The sequence below is a fragment of the Rhinoraja longicauda genome, chromosome 4 (assembly GCF_053455715.1).
Source record: "Rhinoraja longicauda isolate Sanriku21f chromosome 4, sRhiLon1.1, whole genome shotgun sequence".
Classification (NCBI taxonomy): Eukaryota; Metazoa; Chordata; class Chondrichthyes; order Rajiformes; family Arhynchobatidae; genus Rhinoraja; species Rhinoraja longicauda.
In genome coordinates, this window is record NC_135956.1 from 92,910,473 (window position 1) to 92,924,046 (window position 13,574).

At 48.8% G+C, this 13,574-nt stretch overlaps 2 protein-coding genes across 4 annotated transcripts in view; both read left to right on the forward strand.

Annotated features, from left to right (window-relative positions):
- Positions 1-5,293, forward strand: part of LOC144592987 (DNA topoisomerase 1-like) — a 62,511-nt gene extending 57,218 nt beyond the window's left edge. For all 3 annotated transcript variants that reach the window (XM_078398395.1, XM_078398397.1, XM_078398396.1), the window contains 4 exons: positions 858-985; positions 1,368-1,462; positions 4,034-4,183; positions 5,107-5,293. In XM_078398395.1, coding sequence (XP_078254521.1) covers positions 858-985; positions 1,368-1,462; positions 4,034-4,183; positions 5,107-5,209 — 476 coding nt within the window. In that variant the 3' untranslated portion in view covers positions 5,210-5,293. The remainder of the gene's footprint in view (positions 1-857; positions 986-1,367; positions 1,463-4,033; positions 4,184-5,106) is intronic.
- Positions 5,294-9,227: 3,934 nt separating this feature from the next.
- LOC144593044 (1-phosphatidylinositol 4,5-bisphosphate phosphodiesterase gamma-1-like) overlaps positions 9,228-13,574 on the forward strand; it is an 89,196-nt gene continuing 84,849 nt past the window's right edge. Inside the window, 1 exon segment of the mRNA XM_078398458.1 lies at positions 9,228-9,517. Coding sequence (XP_078254584.1) covers positions 9,298-9,517 — 220 coding nt within the window. The 5' untranslated portion in view covers positions 9,228-9,297.

Genomic DNA, 13,574 nt, shown 5'->3' on the forward strand with positions numbered 1-13,574 from the left:
ACCCTGTTGCAGAGTAAAAACAGGGTGGTGACCAGAAAACCGGACAGTATATGGCTCAGATGACAACATTAAATGAAGTCCATTTATGAGAAATGGAGCTGGGTACAAAATAAACAAAGTGCTGAGAACACTCAGCGGGTCAGGCAGCATCTGGAGTAAGAGGAAACCACAGTTACAAGTTGGCTTTATTTGGGATTTACAGTATCTCCAATGTTTAGATATTTATAAAATATCAGCCCACTGTATTTAGATAAATAGATTCAGCAGCTCGTGCAGCATCAGTGGAAAAAAGGAGTTCATGCTTCAGACCTGAGGCCTGACTTCAACCTGAAAATGAACTCTGTTTCTGCTACCACAGAGGGAGGCTGCAGGTGTACAAAATCATGAGAGGAGTAGATCGGGTAGATGCACAGTCTTTTACCAGAACGGAGGGCATAGGTTCAAGGTGAAGGGGAAAAGATTTAATAGGAATCTGAGGGGCAACCTTTTCACACAGGGTGGTGGGTGTATTGGAACAAGCTGCCAGAGGAGGTAGTTGAGGCTGGGACTATCCCATTGTTTAAGAAACAGTTGGACAGGTACATGGATAGGACAGGTTTGGAGGGATATAGACCAAACACAGGCAGGTGGGACTAGTGTAGCTGGGGCATTGTTGGCTGGTGTGGGCGAGTTGAGCTGAAGGGCCTGTTTCCACACTGTATCACTCTATGACTCCATCTATCTCTCCCTCCTAACCCCATTCTCCTGCCTTCTCCCCATAACCTCTGACACTGCATCCTTAGGCAGCTGAAACAATTTGTAGATTGTACTGCAACTATTTGATCAGTGATGTGTTTTGTCCACATTTTTCTTTGTAGCTGACGACAGCGTTGCTGAAAAACTCCTGTCCTACAATCGAGCAAACAGAGCAGTGGCCATTCTCTGCAACCACCAGAGGGCACCACCGAAAACCTTTGAGAGAACCATGAAAAATATTCAGGCCAAGGTAGAATGGCGACAACTAAAGCAGAAATGCACTGAAAGAAGCACCACACGATTCATGGTTATTGTTTGGACCAGCACACAATGTGATAGCTTAGTTTAGAGACTCAGCACGGACACAGTACCTTTGGCCCACCGAGTCCGCACCGACCAGTGATCCCCGCACACTAGCACTTTCCTGCACACACCAGTGCTAATTTACACTTACACCAAGCCAACTTACCTACATATCTCTACATCTTTGGAGTGTGGGAGGAAACCGAAGATCTCGGAGAAAAGCATTTAAACTGAGTGACGGTACATGGGTTAATGACTTGGCCTGGGAGTCGGAGAGTGAGCCGGTAACAAACGGGGTGTGATTTAAAAGTTCCTATTTCAATTGGCAGATTGAAACAAAAACAGAGCAAATTGCTGATGCTCAGAAAGATCTGAAAAATGCCGAGGTGGATTGCAAAGTGAAGAAAGATGAAAAATCTAAACAGTAAGTACGGAGTACCGAAGAATGAAACGTGTGTAAATCTGTTTTTACCACCCAGCTCACAAACTCACTTTTATCTTGTATTGAAGTATTTTCCTCCTGTTTACTCTGGTTAAATGATGCTCTATGAAACTGAGCCCAGCCTTGAGAGCCCAGCACCGACCGGGCAGAACTCCCATAAAGGTTCATTGCCATTCAATTGGTTCAAGGCTACTGTGAATTTTCTACACCATTGATCCGCCATAGTTGCATAACACCAGAGTCGCTGCCTTACAGCGCTTGCAGTGCCTGAGACCCGGGTTCCATCCTGGCCACGGGTGCTGTCTGTACGGAGTTTGTACGTTCTCCCCATGACTGCGTGGGATTTCTCTGGGATCTCCAATTTCCTCCAAAGACGCGCAGGTTTGTAGGTTAATTGACTTGGTGACCATGTAAATTGTCCCTAGTGTGTGTAGGATAGTGTTAATTTGTGGGGATCGCTGGTCGGTGCGGACTCTTTCCTGTTTCCATGCTGTGTCACTAAACTAAACAAATATCAATCTTGGCCATACCAACTTTTCAGAGGAGAGTTCCAGTTTTATGTTATTCTTTGTCTGAAGCCGTATTTCTTTATATCGTCAATGCGTCACCCAGAATTATAAAATTCTGTTCTTTTGTTCCACACTGGGTGATTTCAGTTTGTAGGCCATGTTATCTTGTGAAAGTATCTATAGTGAATGTTCAATCATCAACAAGTTGATGTAGTACCAGTACATTTGCACATCTTCCCCTCTGTAATCAGACTAGTGAATGGTCCTTCCATAAATTAGGGCATAGTCCCGATCTTCCAACCTACATCATTGCACCCTTGGACTTTTCCTCTGTAACTATAACACTACAATGTTGTAGCACTATATTCTGCTCTTGGGTATTTTTCTCTTTGCAGTACCTGTTGTACTTGTGTATTGAGCTGAGGCTCTATATGGTGCTGGTCAGGCTGCATTTGGATTATTGTGAGCAATTTTGGGCACCAAAAGTTTGGAACAATTTTGGGTTCGCTCGGTGGCGCAGCGGTAAAGTTGCTGCCTTACAGCGAATACAGCGCCAGAGACTCAGGTTCGATCCTGACAACGGGCGTCGTCTGTAAGGAGTTTGTACGTTCTCCCCGTGACCTGCGTGGGTTTTCTCCGAGATCTTCGGTTTCCTCCCACACTCCAAAGACGTGCTGGTTTGTAGGTTAATTGGCTGGGCAAATTGTATAAATTGTCCCTAGTGGGTGTAGGATAGTGTTAGTGTGCGGGGATCGCTGGGCGGCGCGGATCTGGTGGGCCAAAGGGCCTGTTTCCACGCTGTATCTCTAAATCTAAAAATATATATATATATCTGAGGAAGGATGTGCTAACTCTGGAGAGGGTCCAGAGGAGATTTACAAGACTGATCCCAGGAATGAGTAGGTTAACATATGATGAGTGTTTAACGACACTGGGCCTGTACTCGCTGGAGTTTAGAAGAATGAGGGGGGACCTCATTGAAATGTACAGAATCGTGAAAGGCTTGGATAGAGTGGATGTGGAGAGGATGTTTCCACTAGTGGGAGAGTCTAGGACCAGAGGGCACAGCCTCAGAATGAAAGGACATTCATTTGGGAAGGAGATGAGGAGGGGTTTCTTTAGTCAGAGGGTTGTAAATCTGGAATTCTTTGCCACAGAAGGCTGTGGATGCCGTCCGGATATGTTTAACAGGCAGAGATAGATAGATTCTTGATTAGTGTGGGTGTCAGGGGTTATGGGGAGAAGGCAGGAGAATGGGGTTAGGAGGGAGAGATAGATCAGCCGTGATTGAATGATGGAGTAGACTTGATGGGCCAAATGGCCTAATTCTGCTCCTATCACTTATGACCTTATGACTTGTGTATGGCTTGATTGTACCGATGTACAGAATGATTCGATGTGGTGCACGCAGACAAAGCTTTTCACTGGACCTCGGAACAGAGAAACATAGAAAATAGGTGCAGGAGGAGGCCATTTGGCCCTTCGAGCCAGCACCGCCATTCATTGTGATCATGGCTGATCATCCACAATCAGTAACCCGTGCCTGCCTTCTCCCCATATCCCCTGATTCCACTAGCCCCTAGAGCTCTATCTAACTCTCTTTTAAATTCATCCAGTGAATTGGCCTCCACTGCCCTCTGTGGCAGAGAATTCCACAAATTCACAACTCTCTGGGTGAAAAAGTTTCTTCTCACCTCAGTTTTAAATGGCCTCCCCTTTATTCTTAGACTGTGGCCCCTGGTTCTGGACTCCCCCAACATTGGGAACATTTTTCCTGCATCTAGCCTGAACACATGACAATAACAATAAACTAACCCAAATGTTTGGAGAGGAAGCAAAAAGCTTCTCGCAGTTAATTGTTTAAAATATGACAATGGAGGAAGGGCTGTCGGGGTCGAGGAACGTGGAAAGACAAAGGTGAAATCTTGACCAAAGTTTATTGGTCTTGATTGGTTGGAGAGCAGTGGGAAAGGGGATCAGATTGAAAACTATTTATTCTCAAAATGATTTTCTAAAGGAATTTACTTGAAGTTTCTTTGTGTAGGGTGGTGGAAAAGAAGAAGAATCTTGTCCAAAAGTTGGAAGAACAACTGAAAAAGCTGGAGGTTCAGGCAACAGACAGAGAGGAGAACAAGCAGATTGCACTGGGCACGTCCAAACTGAACTACCTTGACCCCAGGATCACTGTGGCTTGGTGAGCAAGAATCACAGAAGATATTGTTGCAGTTGTACAAGACGTTGGTGTGGCTGCAGTCGGAGTGTTGGTGTGGCTGCAGTCGGAGTATTGTGTTCTGTTGTGCAATTGGGAACAAATGCATGAAGCTGGAAAGAGTGCAGAGAAGATTTATGAGGATGTTGCCAGGACTTGAGGGCCTGAGCCATAGGGAGAGGTTGGGCATGCTAGGAGCACAGGAGGATGAGCGTCGTTTAAGAATAAGAACGGGCGTATATAAAATCATGAGGAGTATAGATAGGGTAAATACACAGTCTTGTTCCTGGGATAGGGAATCTAAAATTAGAGGGTGTCGGTTTACAGTGAAAGCGGAAGGATTTAATGGGAATCTGAGAGGAATTCTCACACAGACGGTGGTGGGTAAATGGATTGAACTGCCATAGGAAGTAGTTGGCGCAGGTATAATAACTTTTATCAGACATTTGTTTTCACTGGCGTTATGAAGGATGAGAGGGGATCTTATAGAGATGTATAAAATTATAAAAAGGACTGGACAAGCTAGATGCAGGAAAAATGTTCCCAATGTTGGGAGAGTCCAGAACCAGGGGCCACAGTCTAAGAATATAGGGGAGGCCATTTAAAAGTGAGGTGAGAAGAAACCTTTTCACCCAGAGAGTTGTGCATTTATGGAATTCTCTGCCACAGAGGGCAGTGGAGGCCAATTCACTGGATGAATTTAAAAGAGAGATAGATAGAGCTCTAGGGGCTAGTGGAATCAAGGGATATGGGGAGAAGGCAGGCACGGGTTACTGATTGTAGATGATCAGCCATGATCACAATGAATGGCAGTGTTGGCTTGAAGGGCCGAATGGCCTCCTCCTGCACCTATTGTCTATGTTTCTAAGTGTGAATCGTGTGATTAGCAATCTATCTTGTTTCTGTAGGTGCAAGAAATGGGACATCCCCATTGAGAAGATCTACAATAAGACGCAGAGAGACAAATTTGCCTGGGCCATCGATATGACGGAGCGGGATTTTAAATTCTAAAACAATTGTCCACCTCAAAGTAATTACTGAATAGCTCAGGGAGTCAAAACATGGTACATTATAAAGAACTGTTCTTGAACACTCTTCTCTGAATCTGTTTTGTTAATTTTGTATTAGTTATAAATTTGTATGTAATATTTTGATATATTTTCTTTGTGACAATTTGGTAGGAAATATTCATGGAAAGAATTAAGATTAAAGTTAATGAAAAATACAAGCCTATTAACAGTTTCCTTGTATCTGCAGTGCACATCCATAAGCACATGCAGTAAATGGCTTGTTTATAAAACGTAGTCTTCATTCTCAGCATCTGTGTCTCCCGCTACCTATAAGGTACTCCACCACTGCATGTATAGACAACGTGGTGCAGGCCAAACCATGGGCAACGTCATACTTCAAAATGAAATGATGGCAAGTGCAATCATTTGAGAACTGGAAAATAAAAATGTGCCTGTAAATTGGTGCTAATGTGGGATTTGTACTTGAGTACAGGTGTAATCCAGGAGATATTGGTCCACGTGAAGCAGCACTGTTGTGGTTTACACCCAGAAATAAGACCAGCAACATTCTGGCTGAGTCCTCTGCTGATGTTGCACATCTCTGGGCTCTGCGGTATTCACAGAGCACCAGCCTTGAAGGCACACTGCAAGTCAGCTGTCCCAAGGCAATACGATACATATCTGCAGATGCTGGTACAAATCGAAGGTATCACAAAATGCTGGAGTAACTCAGCAGGTCAGGCAGCATCTAGGAGAGAAGGAATGGGTGACGTTTCGGGTCTCGACCCTTCTTCCTTCTATACATATTATCATCGGCGGTCACTGGAAGCGAGTATGACTGTCCTCTCCATAGGGTCGGACGCCTGTGCGTGACTTTGTTTAACGTGGGGAGACTGGTGCACAGACAGCCACCACACGGTCCTTGACAGATCTGGGTCAGGATCCAGTGGCGTGGAGTCCAAGACGACCGGGAACCCTTTTCTGCTGCAGCTTTCATCCATCCGCCTTCCCAGCCGTTGTGACGCTCCACTAAAGTCAGCCATTATCCTCCCTCCGCCTGTTCCACCGTTGAGGTCTTGGTTGGATCGCTCTTTGTCAGGGACCTCCCCCTCGACCGTACCCCCATGGGTGACCCTACCAGGAGCGTAGCTCCAGACGGCATCGCTCTCAGGATCTCACAAGCTACTCTACCACGATAAGATGACAATCCACAGAGAAGACTACACATAAGTACAATCAAGACATACATAAGTCGTATGATCAAAAGTGATAGCAGAATTAGGCTGTTCGGCCCATCAAGTCTACTCCGCCATTCAATCATGGCTGATCTATCTCTCCATCCTTTCTCCATTCTCCTGCCTTCTCCCCATAAACCCCTGACACCCGCACTAATCAACAACCTGTCAATCTCCACCTTACAAATATCCACTGACTTGGCCTCCACGGCTGTCTGTGGCAATTAATTGCACAGATTCACCACCGGGTGACTGAAGAAATTCCTCCTCATCTCAAAGGTAGGTCCTTTTATTAGGTTGAAGATGACAGCAGACTTTCATCCCATACACACAATCATTCATAAGGGATATACATAGGCTCTGGTTAATGAAATACATAGACCTGTGACTGCACAACAACAGAAAGGGGCCTTTTTGTCCCACCTTATCCACACAGAAAAAAAATAGTTGCAGGAGTAGGCCATTCAGCCCTTCGAGCCAGCACCACCATTCAATATAATCATCCAAATTCAGTACCCCGTTCCTGCTTTCTCCCCATATCTCTTGATTCCATTAGCCTTAAGAGCTAAATCGAACTCTTGAAAACATCCAGTGATTTGGCCTCCACAACTCTCTGGGTGAAAAAGTTTTCCCTCATCTCAGTCCAAAATGGCCTACCCCTTATTCTTAAGGTAACACTAACCATAACTACGCTAATTCCATGAAGTGCGCTCTTTGGTCTGCCCGAGCCTTGTTGACCTCCCAGCGGAGCGAGCTGTCCGTGGGGGAATGTTGCTGACTGGGCCCGCTGCAGACTGCAGGACTGTGCTGAGGGACGCACTGAAGCTTGGTGCAGCCAACGCCAAGGCCCTGTGGGAGTGAACCACAGTCTAGGGGCCTTCCGCTGCTGGACATGGGGGGACAGGGTGTGGTGGAGAGAGACACCCCTCAAACAGAGGAAGAGAGATCACCCCAGGGCACCACATGAGTGGCAAGGGTGTTTTGAATGAGCTATTGAATGTACAGACACTGAGAATAAGAGTTTTTTATTGTACATATATTTGTTGCATAAAGTTGATTTTTGGATAGAAAACCCCATGGTGGCGCAGCGGTCGAGTTGTTGCCTCAGTGCCAGACACCCGGGTTCAATCCTGACTACAGTTGCTGTCTGCAAGATATCTACAGAGTTTGCACCTTCTCCCAGTGACCTGTGTGGGTTTCTCCGGTTGCTACAGTTTTCTCTCACACTCCAAAGACCTACAGATTTGTAGGTTAATTGGCATTGGTAAATTGTCCCCAGTGTGTGTAGGATAGTGCTGGTGTGTGGGGTGATCGCTGGTGTGTGCAGACTCGGTGGGCCGAAGGGCCTGTTTCTACGCTGCATCTCTAAGTCTAGAGATTGCCTCTCTCTCCTCCTTTGGCCACATTTATCTCTTGGTTAGATAATGTGCAGATATAACTTGGCGACATAGAGTGACACTGGGAAACAGGCCCTTCGGCCCAATGTGCCCACACCGGCCAACATGTCCCATCTACACTTGTCTTACCTGCCTGCATTTGGTCCATATCCCTCCAAACCTGTCCTATCCATGTCCCTGTCTTGAATGTTGGGATAGTCCCTGCTCTGTCTACCCCTTCCTCTCTCCCTCCCTCCTCTCTCTCCTCTCTCTCCCTCCTCTCTCTCTCCCCTCTCTCCCTCCCCCTCTCTCTCTCCCTCCTCTCTCTCTCCCTCCTCTCTCTCTCTCTCCCTCCTCTCTCTCTCCCTCCTCTCTCTCTCCCTCCTCTCTCTCCCTCCTCTCCCTCCCCTCTCCCTCCCTCCCTCTCTCCCTCCTCTCTCTCTCCCTCCTCTCTCTCCCTCCTCTCTCTCCCTCCTCTCTCTCCCTCCTCTCCTCTCTCCCTCCTCTCCTCTCTCTCTCTCCCTCCTCTCTCTCCCTCCTCTCCTCTCTCCCTCCTCTCCTCTCTCCTCTCTCTCCCCCCTCTCTCCCCCCTCTCTCCCTCCCTCCTCTCTCTCTCCTCTCTCCCTCCCTCCTCTCTCTCCTCTCTCTCCCTCCCTCCTCTCTCTCTCTCCTCTCTCTCCCCCCTCTCTCCCTCCCTCCTCTCTCTCCTCTCTCTCCCCCCTCTCTCCCTCCCAGGATCTGATCTTTCACATTCCTGCCTCTCGCTGTTTTTCCGGCTCCGTCTCCGACGCGGGTCCGTCCGTCCATCGCCGCCGCCGCTGCTGCTGCTGCTGCTGCTGCTCTGTGTCTGTGTCTGTGTGTCTCCCTCTCTCTCTGTCTGTCTCTCTCTCTGTCTCTCTCTCCCCCTCCCTCTCTCTCTCTGTCAGTGACGGGTATCTGGGGATCTCCAGCCTCGGGGCTGTGACAGTCGGCGCCGCATCGCCCCGTCTCCCTCCCACTGCCCACGTTGGATCAGCTGAGTCCCCTCAACCTCCTCTCCCCACCCTCAGCTCCTCTCCCCACCCTCAGCTCCTCTCCCCACCCTCAGCTCCTCTCCCCCCACCCTCAGCTCCTCTCCCCACCCTTCTCACCTCTCACCCCCCCACCCTCCCCTCTCCCTTCTCACCCCACAACTCACCCTCCCCTCACCCCCTCTCCACACCCTCCCCCTCCCTCAGCTCCTCACCCTCCCCACTCCACACCCTCCCCTCTCCCCACCCTTCTCACCTCTCTCCACCCTCACCCCCCCCCCCCCATCCCCTGGGCCCGGTCCCCGTGCTCGGTCCAACAGTGGAGGGGTGCTGACTGTGGGGGGGGGGGGGTGCTGACTGTGGGAGGGTGCTGACTGTGGGGGGGGGGGGGGGGTGGACGTGCCACACTGGCTTGGCTTGGCCAACCTTGCCCCAACCCCAGGTCATCTCCCAGATGGTGCAGTGAAGATGTCCATGGTCACAGCCGCCTTCTCCAATGGATTCCTGCTGGAGGACTGCAGGGTGGGGGCAGAGATGGGCAGGGTGAGCCACTGCCTGGAGCTGGGCACCATCATGACCCTGTTCCATCAGAAGAAGTCCCAGAGACCCGAGAGGAAAACTTTCCAGGTTAAACTGGAGACTCGGCAGATAACCTGGACCCGGACAAGCGAGAAGACCGAGGGGGAGAGTAAGTGACAGATGTTTCTTTGCCCGTTAGTTTTCACGAGGCGTTGAGTAATAGATGGTGTATGGGTGTCCAGCATCTGCCCATCAGGCTCACTGGAACCGAGAAGGAATAGGTGCAGGAGGAGGCCATTTGGCCCTTCGAGCCAGCACCACATGGGAAATCAGGGAGAGAATCCAGAAATCGGAGGTGCAAAGGGATTGGGAGTGGTGGTGCAGGATTCCCAAAAAGCTAATCTGTAAGTGGAATCGGCAGTAAAGAAAACAAACTGAGGACTAAGATGAGGAAAAACTTCCTCACCCAGAGAGTTGTGAATCTGTGGAATTCTCTGCCACAGAAGGCAGTGGAGGCCGATTCACTGGATGTTTTCAAGAGAGAGTTAGATTTAGCTCTTAGGGCTAACGGGATCAAGGGATGTGGGGAGAAAGCAGGCACGGGATACTGATTGTGGATGATCAGCCACGATCATATTGAATGGCGGTGCTGGCTCGAAGGGCCAAATGGCCTCCTCCTGCACCTATTGTCTATGTTTCTAAACTCAATGCTAGCATTTATTTCAAGAGGGCTTGTGTACAAAAACAGGGATGTGATGCTGGGGCTGTATAAGGCGCTGGTCAGGCCACATTTGGAATATTGTGAACAATTTTGGGCCCCATATCTGAGGAAGGATGTGCCGGCTCTGGAGAGGGTCCAGAGGAGGTTTACAAGAATGATCCCAGGAATGAGTGGGTTAACCTGTGATGAGCATTTGTCAGTACTGGGCCTGTACTCGGTGGAGTTTAGAAGGATGAGGGGGGACCTCATTGAAACGTACAGAATAGTGAGCGGCCTGGATAGAGTGGATGTGGAGAGGATGTTTCCACTAGTGGGAGAGTCTAGGACCAGAGGGCACAGCCTCAGAATTAAAGGACGTTCCTTTAGGAAGGAGATGAGGAGGAGTTTCTTTAGATAGAGGGTGGTGAATCTGTGGGATTCTTTGCCACAGACGGCTGTGGAGGCCACAAGTCAGTGGGTATTTTTAAGGCAGAGATAGATAGATTGTTGATTAGTGCGGGTGTCAGAGGTTATGGGGAGAAGACAGGAGAATGGGGTTAGGAGGGAGAGATAGATCAGCCGTGATTGAATGGTGGAGTAGACTTGATGGGCCAAATGGCCTAATTCTGCTCCTGGAACTTATGAAGAATGTCTCCATTAGCAAGGCTGCTGAACTCTCAGCATCTCAGGACAAGGTTACCGAGGGTTGACTTCATACACCCTCTCTCCCAGGATACGTGTGTGTCTGTGTCTGGGGTAAATATATTTGCTACATGTCATGTTGCCATTTTTGCTAAAAAATACCTGTGTCTAGTGTGGTCAGAAATACTCAGATATATTCTAGATCAACACCTCAAACAGTATGTGTAGAAAGGAACTCGTATGCTGATTTATATTGGAGATAGACACAAAGTACTGAAGTAACTCAATGGGTCAGGCAGCATCTCTGGAAGAAAAGGATGGGTGACGTTTCAAACTGAAGAAGGTTCCTGACCCGAAACGTCACCTATCCATGTTCTCCAGAGATGCTGCCTGACCCGCTGAGTTACTCCAGCACTCTGTGAAACGTCACCTATCCATGTTCTCCACAGATGCTGCCTGACCCGCTGAGTTACTCCAGCACCTCATGTTGAATTTGTCAAACAAATCATCTGACACCTCTAAGTGGTACATATTGTAAGAACATGGAGAATTATGTTTTTTTATTTGGGCATATTGAAACTGTGAAATAATGAATCTGAATCAGACGTAGACTCTGTGCTTGTTGACGAGCGGTGATTGAAGTTCCTTTCCTCTTCTCCTGGTGCCAACACCCGCTGGCTCCGTGAGTCATGGCTTCCTTCTTGTTGACTATTGTGCTGACCACGTTTCCTGCAGGCCGGCTAATCGATGGCAGGAGTGTGTAGCAGCAGTCAGATTCAGGGCCTGTACTCGCTGGAGTTTAGAAGGATGAGAGGGGGGACCTCATTGAAACGTACAGAATAGTGAGCGGCCTGGATAGAGTGGATGTGGAGAGGATGTTTCCACTAGTGGGAGAGTCTAGGACCAGAGGGCACAGCCTCAGAATTAAAGGACGTTCTTTTAGGAAGGAGATGAGGCGGAGTTTCTTCAGTCAGAGGGTGGTGAATCTGTGGGATTCTTTGCCACAGACGGCTGTGGAGGCCACAAGTCAGTGGATATAAATTTTATTTAAGGCAGAGATAGATAGATTCTTGATCAGTGCGGGTGTCAGGGGTTATGGGGAGAAGGCAGGAGAATGGGGTTAGGAGGGAGAGATAGATCAGCCATGATTGAATGGTGGAGTAGACGATGGGCCCAATGGCCTTATTCTACCGCTATCACTTATGGCCTTGTGAACATGAAGCAGCCATCGTTATTCAGGGTCTTCACAAGTCGCTGCACACCGGGGATAATGGATCGCTCCAGTAGGTCCTTCTGCAGTTGTACAGGGCCCTAGTGAGACCGCACCTGGAGTACTGTGTGCAGTTCTGGTCTCCAAATTTGAGGAAGGATATTCTTGCTATTGAGGGCATGCAGCGTAGGTTTACTAGGTTAATTCCCGGAATGGCGGGACTGTCATATGTTGAAAGACTGGAGCGACTAGGCTTGTATACACTGGAATTTAGAAGGATGAGAGGGGATCTTATCGAAACGTATAAGATTATTAAGGGGTTGGACATGTTAGAGGCAGGAAACATGTTCCCAATGTTGGGGGAGTCCAGAACCAGGGGCCACAGTTTAAGAATAAGGGGTAGGCCATTTAGAACAGAGATGAGGAAAAACTTTTTTAGTCAGAGAGTTGTGAATCTGTGGAATTCTCTGCCTCAGAGGGCAGTGGAGGCCAATTCTCTGAATGCATTCAAGAGAGAGCTCGATAGAGCTCTTAAGGATAGCGGAGTCAGGGGGTATGGGGAGAAAGCAGGAACGGAGTACTGATTGAGAATGATCAGCCATGATCACATTGAATGGCGGTGCTGGCTCGAAGGGCCGAATGGCCTCCTCCTGCACCTATTGTCTATTGTCATAGCTGCCACCTCTCTCACCCCACGTAGTTAGTACCTGGAGGGCTGTGGGTTACATGCAGGTAGATAAGGGATGGTGTGGGCATCATGATTGGCACAGACATTGTTGGCCGCACGGCCTGTTCCTGTACAGTTCCCTGGATAGACACAGAGTGCTGGAGTAACTCAGTGGGTCAGGCAGCATCTGTGGAGAACATGGATGGGTGACGTTTCACAGAGTGCTGGAGTAACTCAGCGGGTCAGGCAGCATCTGTGGAGAACATGGATAGGTGACGTTTCAGGTCGGAACCCATCTTCAGACTGCAGGAGGGAAACTCCAGTCTTGTTTCTCTCTCCCCTGACTCTCACTCTGAAGAAGGCTCTTGACCCGAAAAGTCACCTATTCCCTTTCTCCAGAGATGCTGCCTGTCCCTCTGAGTTACTCCAGCATTTTGTGTCTATCTTCGGTAGAAACCAGCATCTTCAGTTCGTACACACACCTAGCTGCCCTACGTTCCATGTTCTGCCTGCTCCTTTCTACCTGTCCTCAGCTTCCATTGACAAGGTGGCACGGCGGTGAGGGTGAAGAGTTGCAGTCTCACAGCATCAGATACTCGGGTTTCATTCTGACCTTGGGTGCTGTCTGTCTGTGTGGAGTTTGCACGTTCTCCCCGTGACCAAGTGGGTTTCCTCCGGGTGCTCCGGTTTCCTCCCACATCCCAAGGACGTGCGGGTTTGTGGGTTAATCAGCCCTGTGTAAATTGTCCCAAGTGTGCGGGGAGTGGATGAGAAAGTGGGATAACATGGAACTAGTGTGAACGGGTGATCGCTGGTCAGCGTGGACTCGGTGGGTCAAAGGGCCTGTTTCCGTGCTGTATCTGTAAACTAGACCAGGTGCCAGCTTCAGTGTAGTGTGTCACGCTGACGAGCTCCTCTGGACATTCAGGTCCATCGCCCATCGATGGAGTTGGTCACCTTGTACTGCCACATTGCTAGAGAGGAATAGATCGGGTAGACGCACAGAG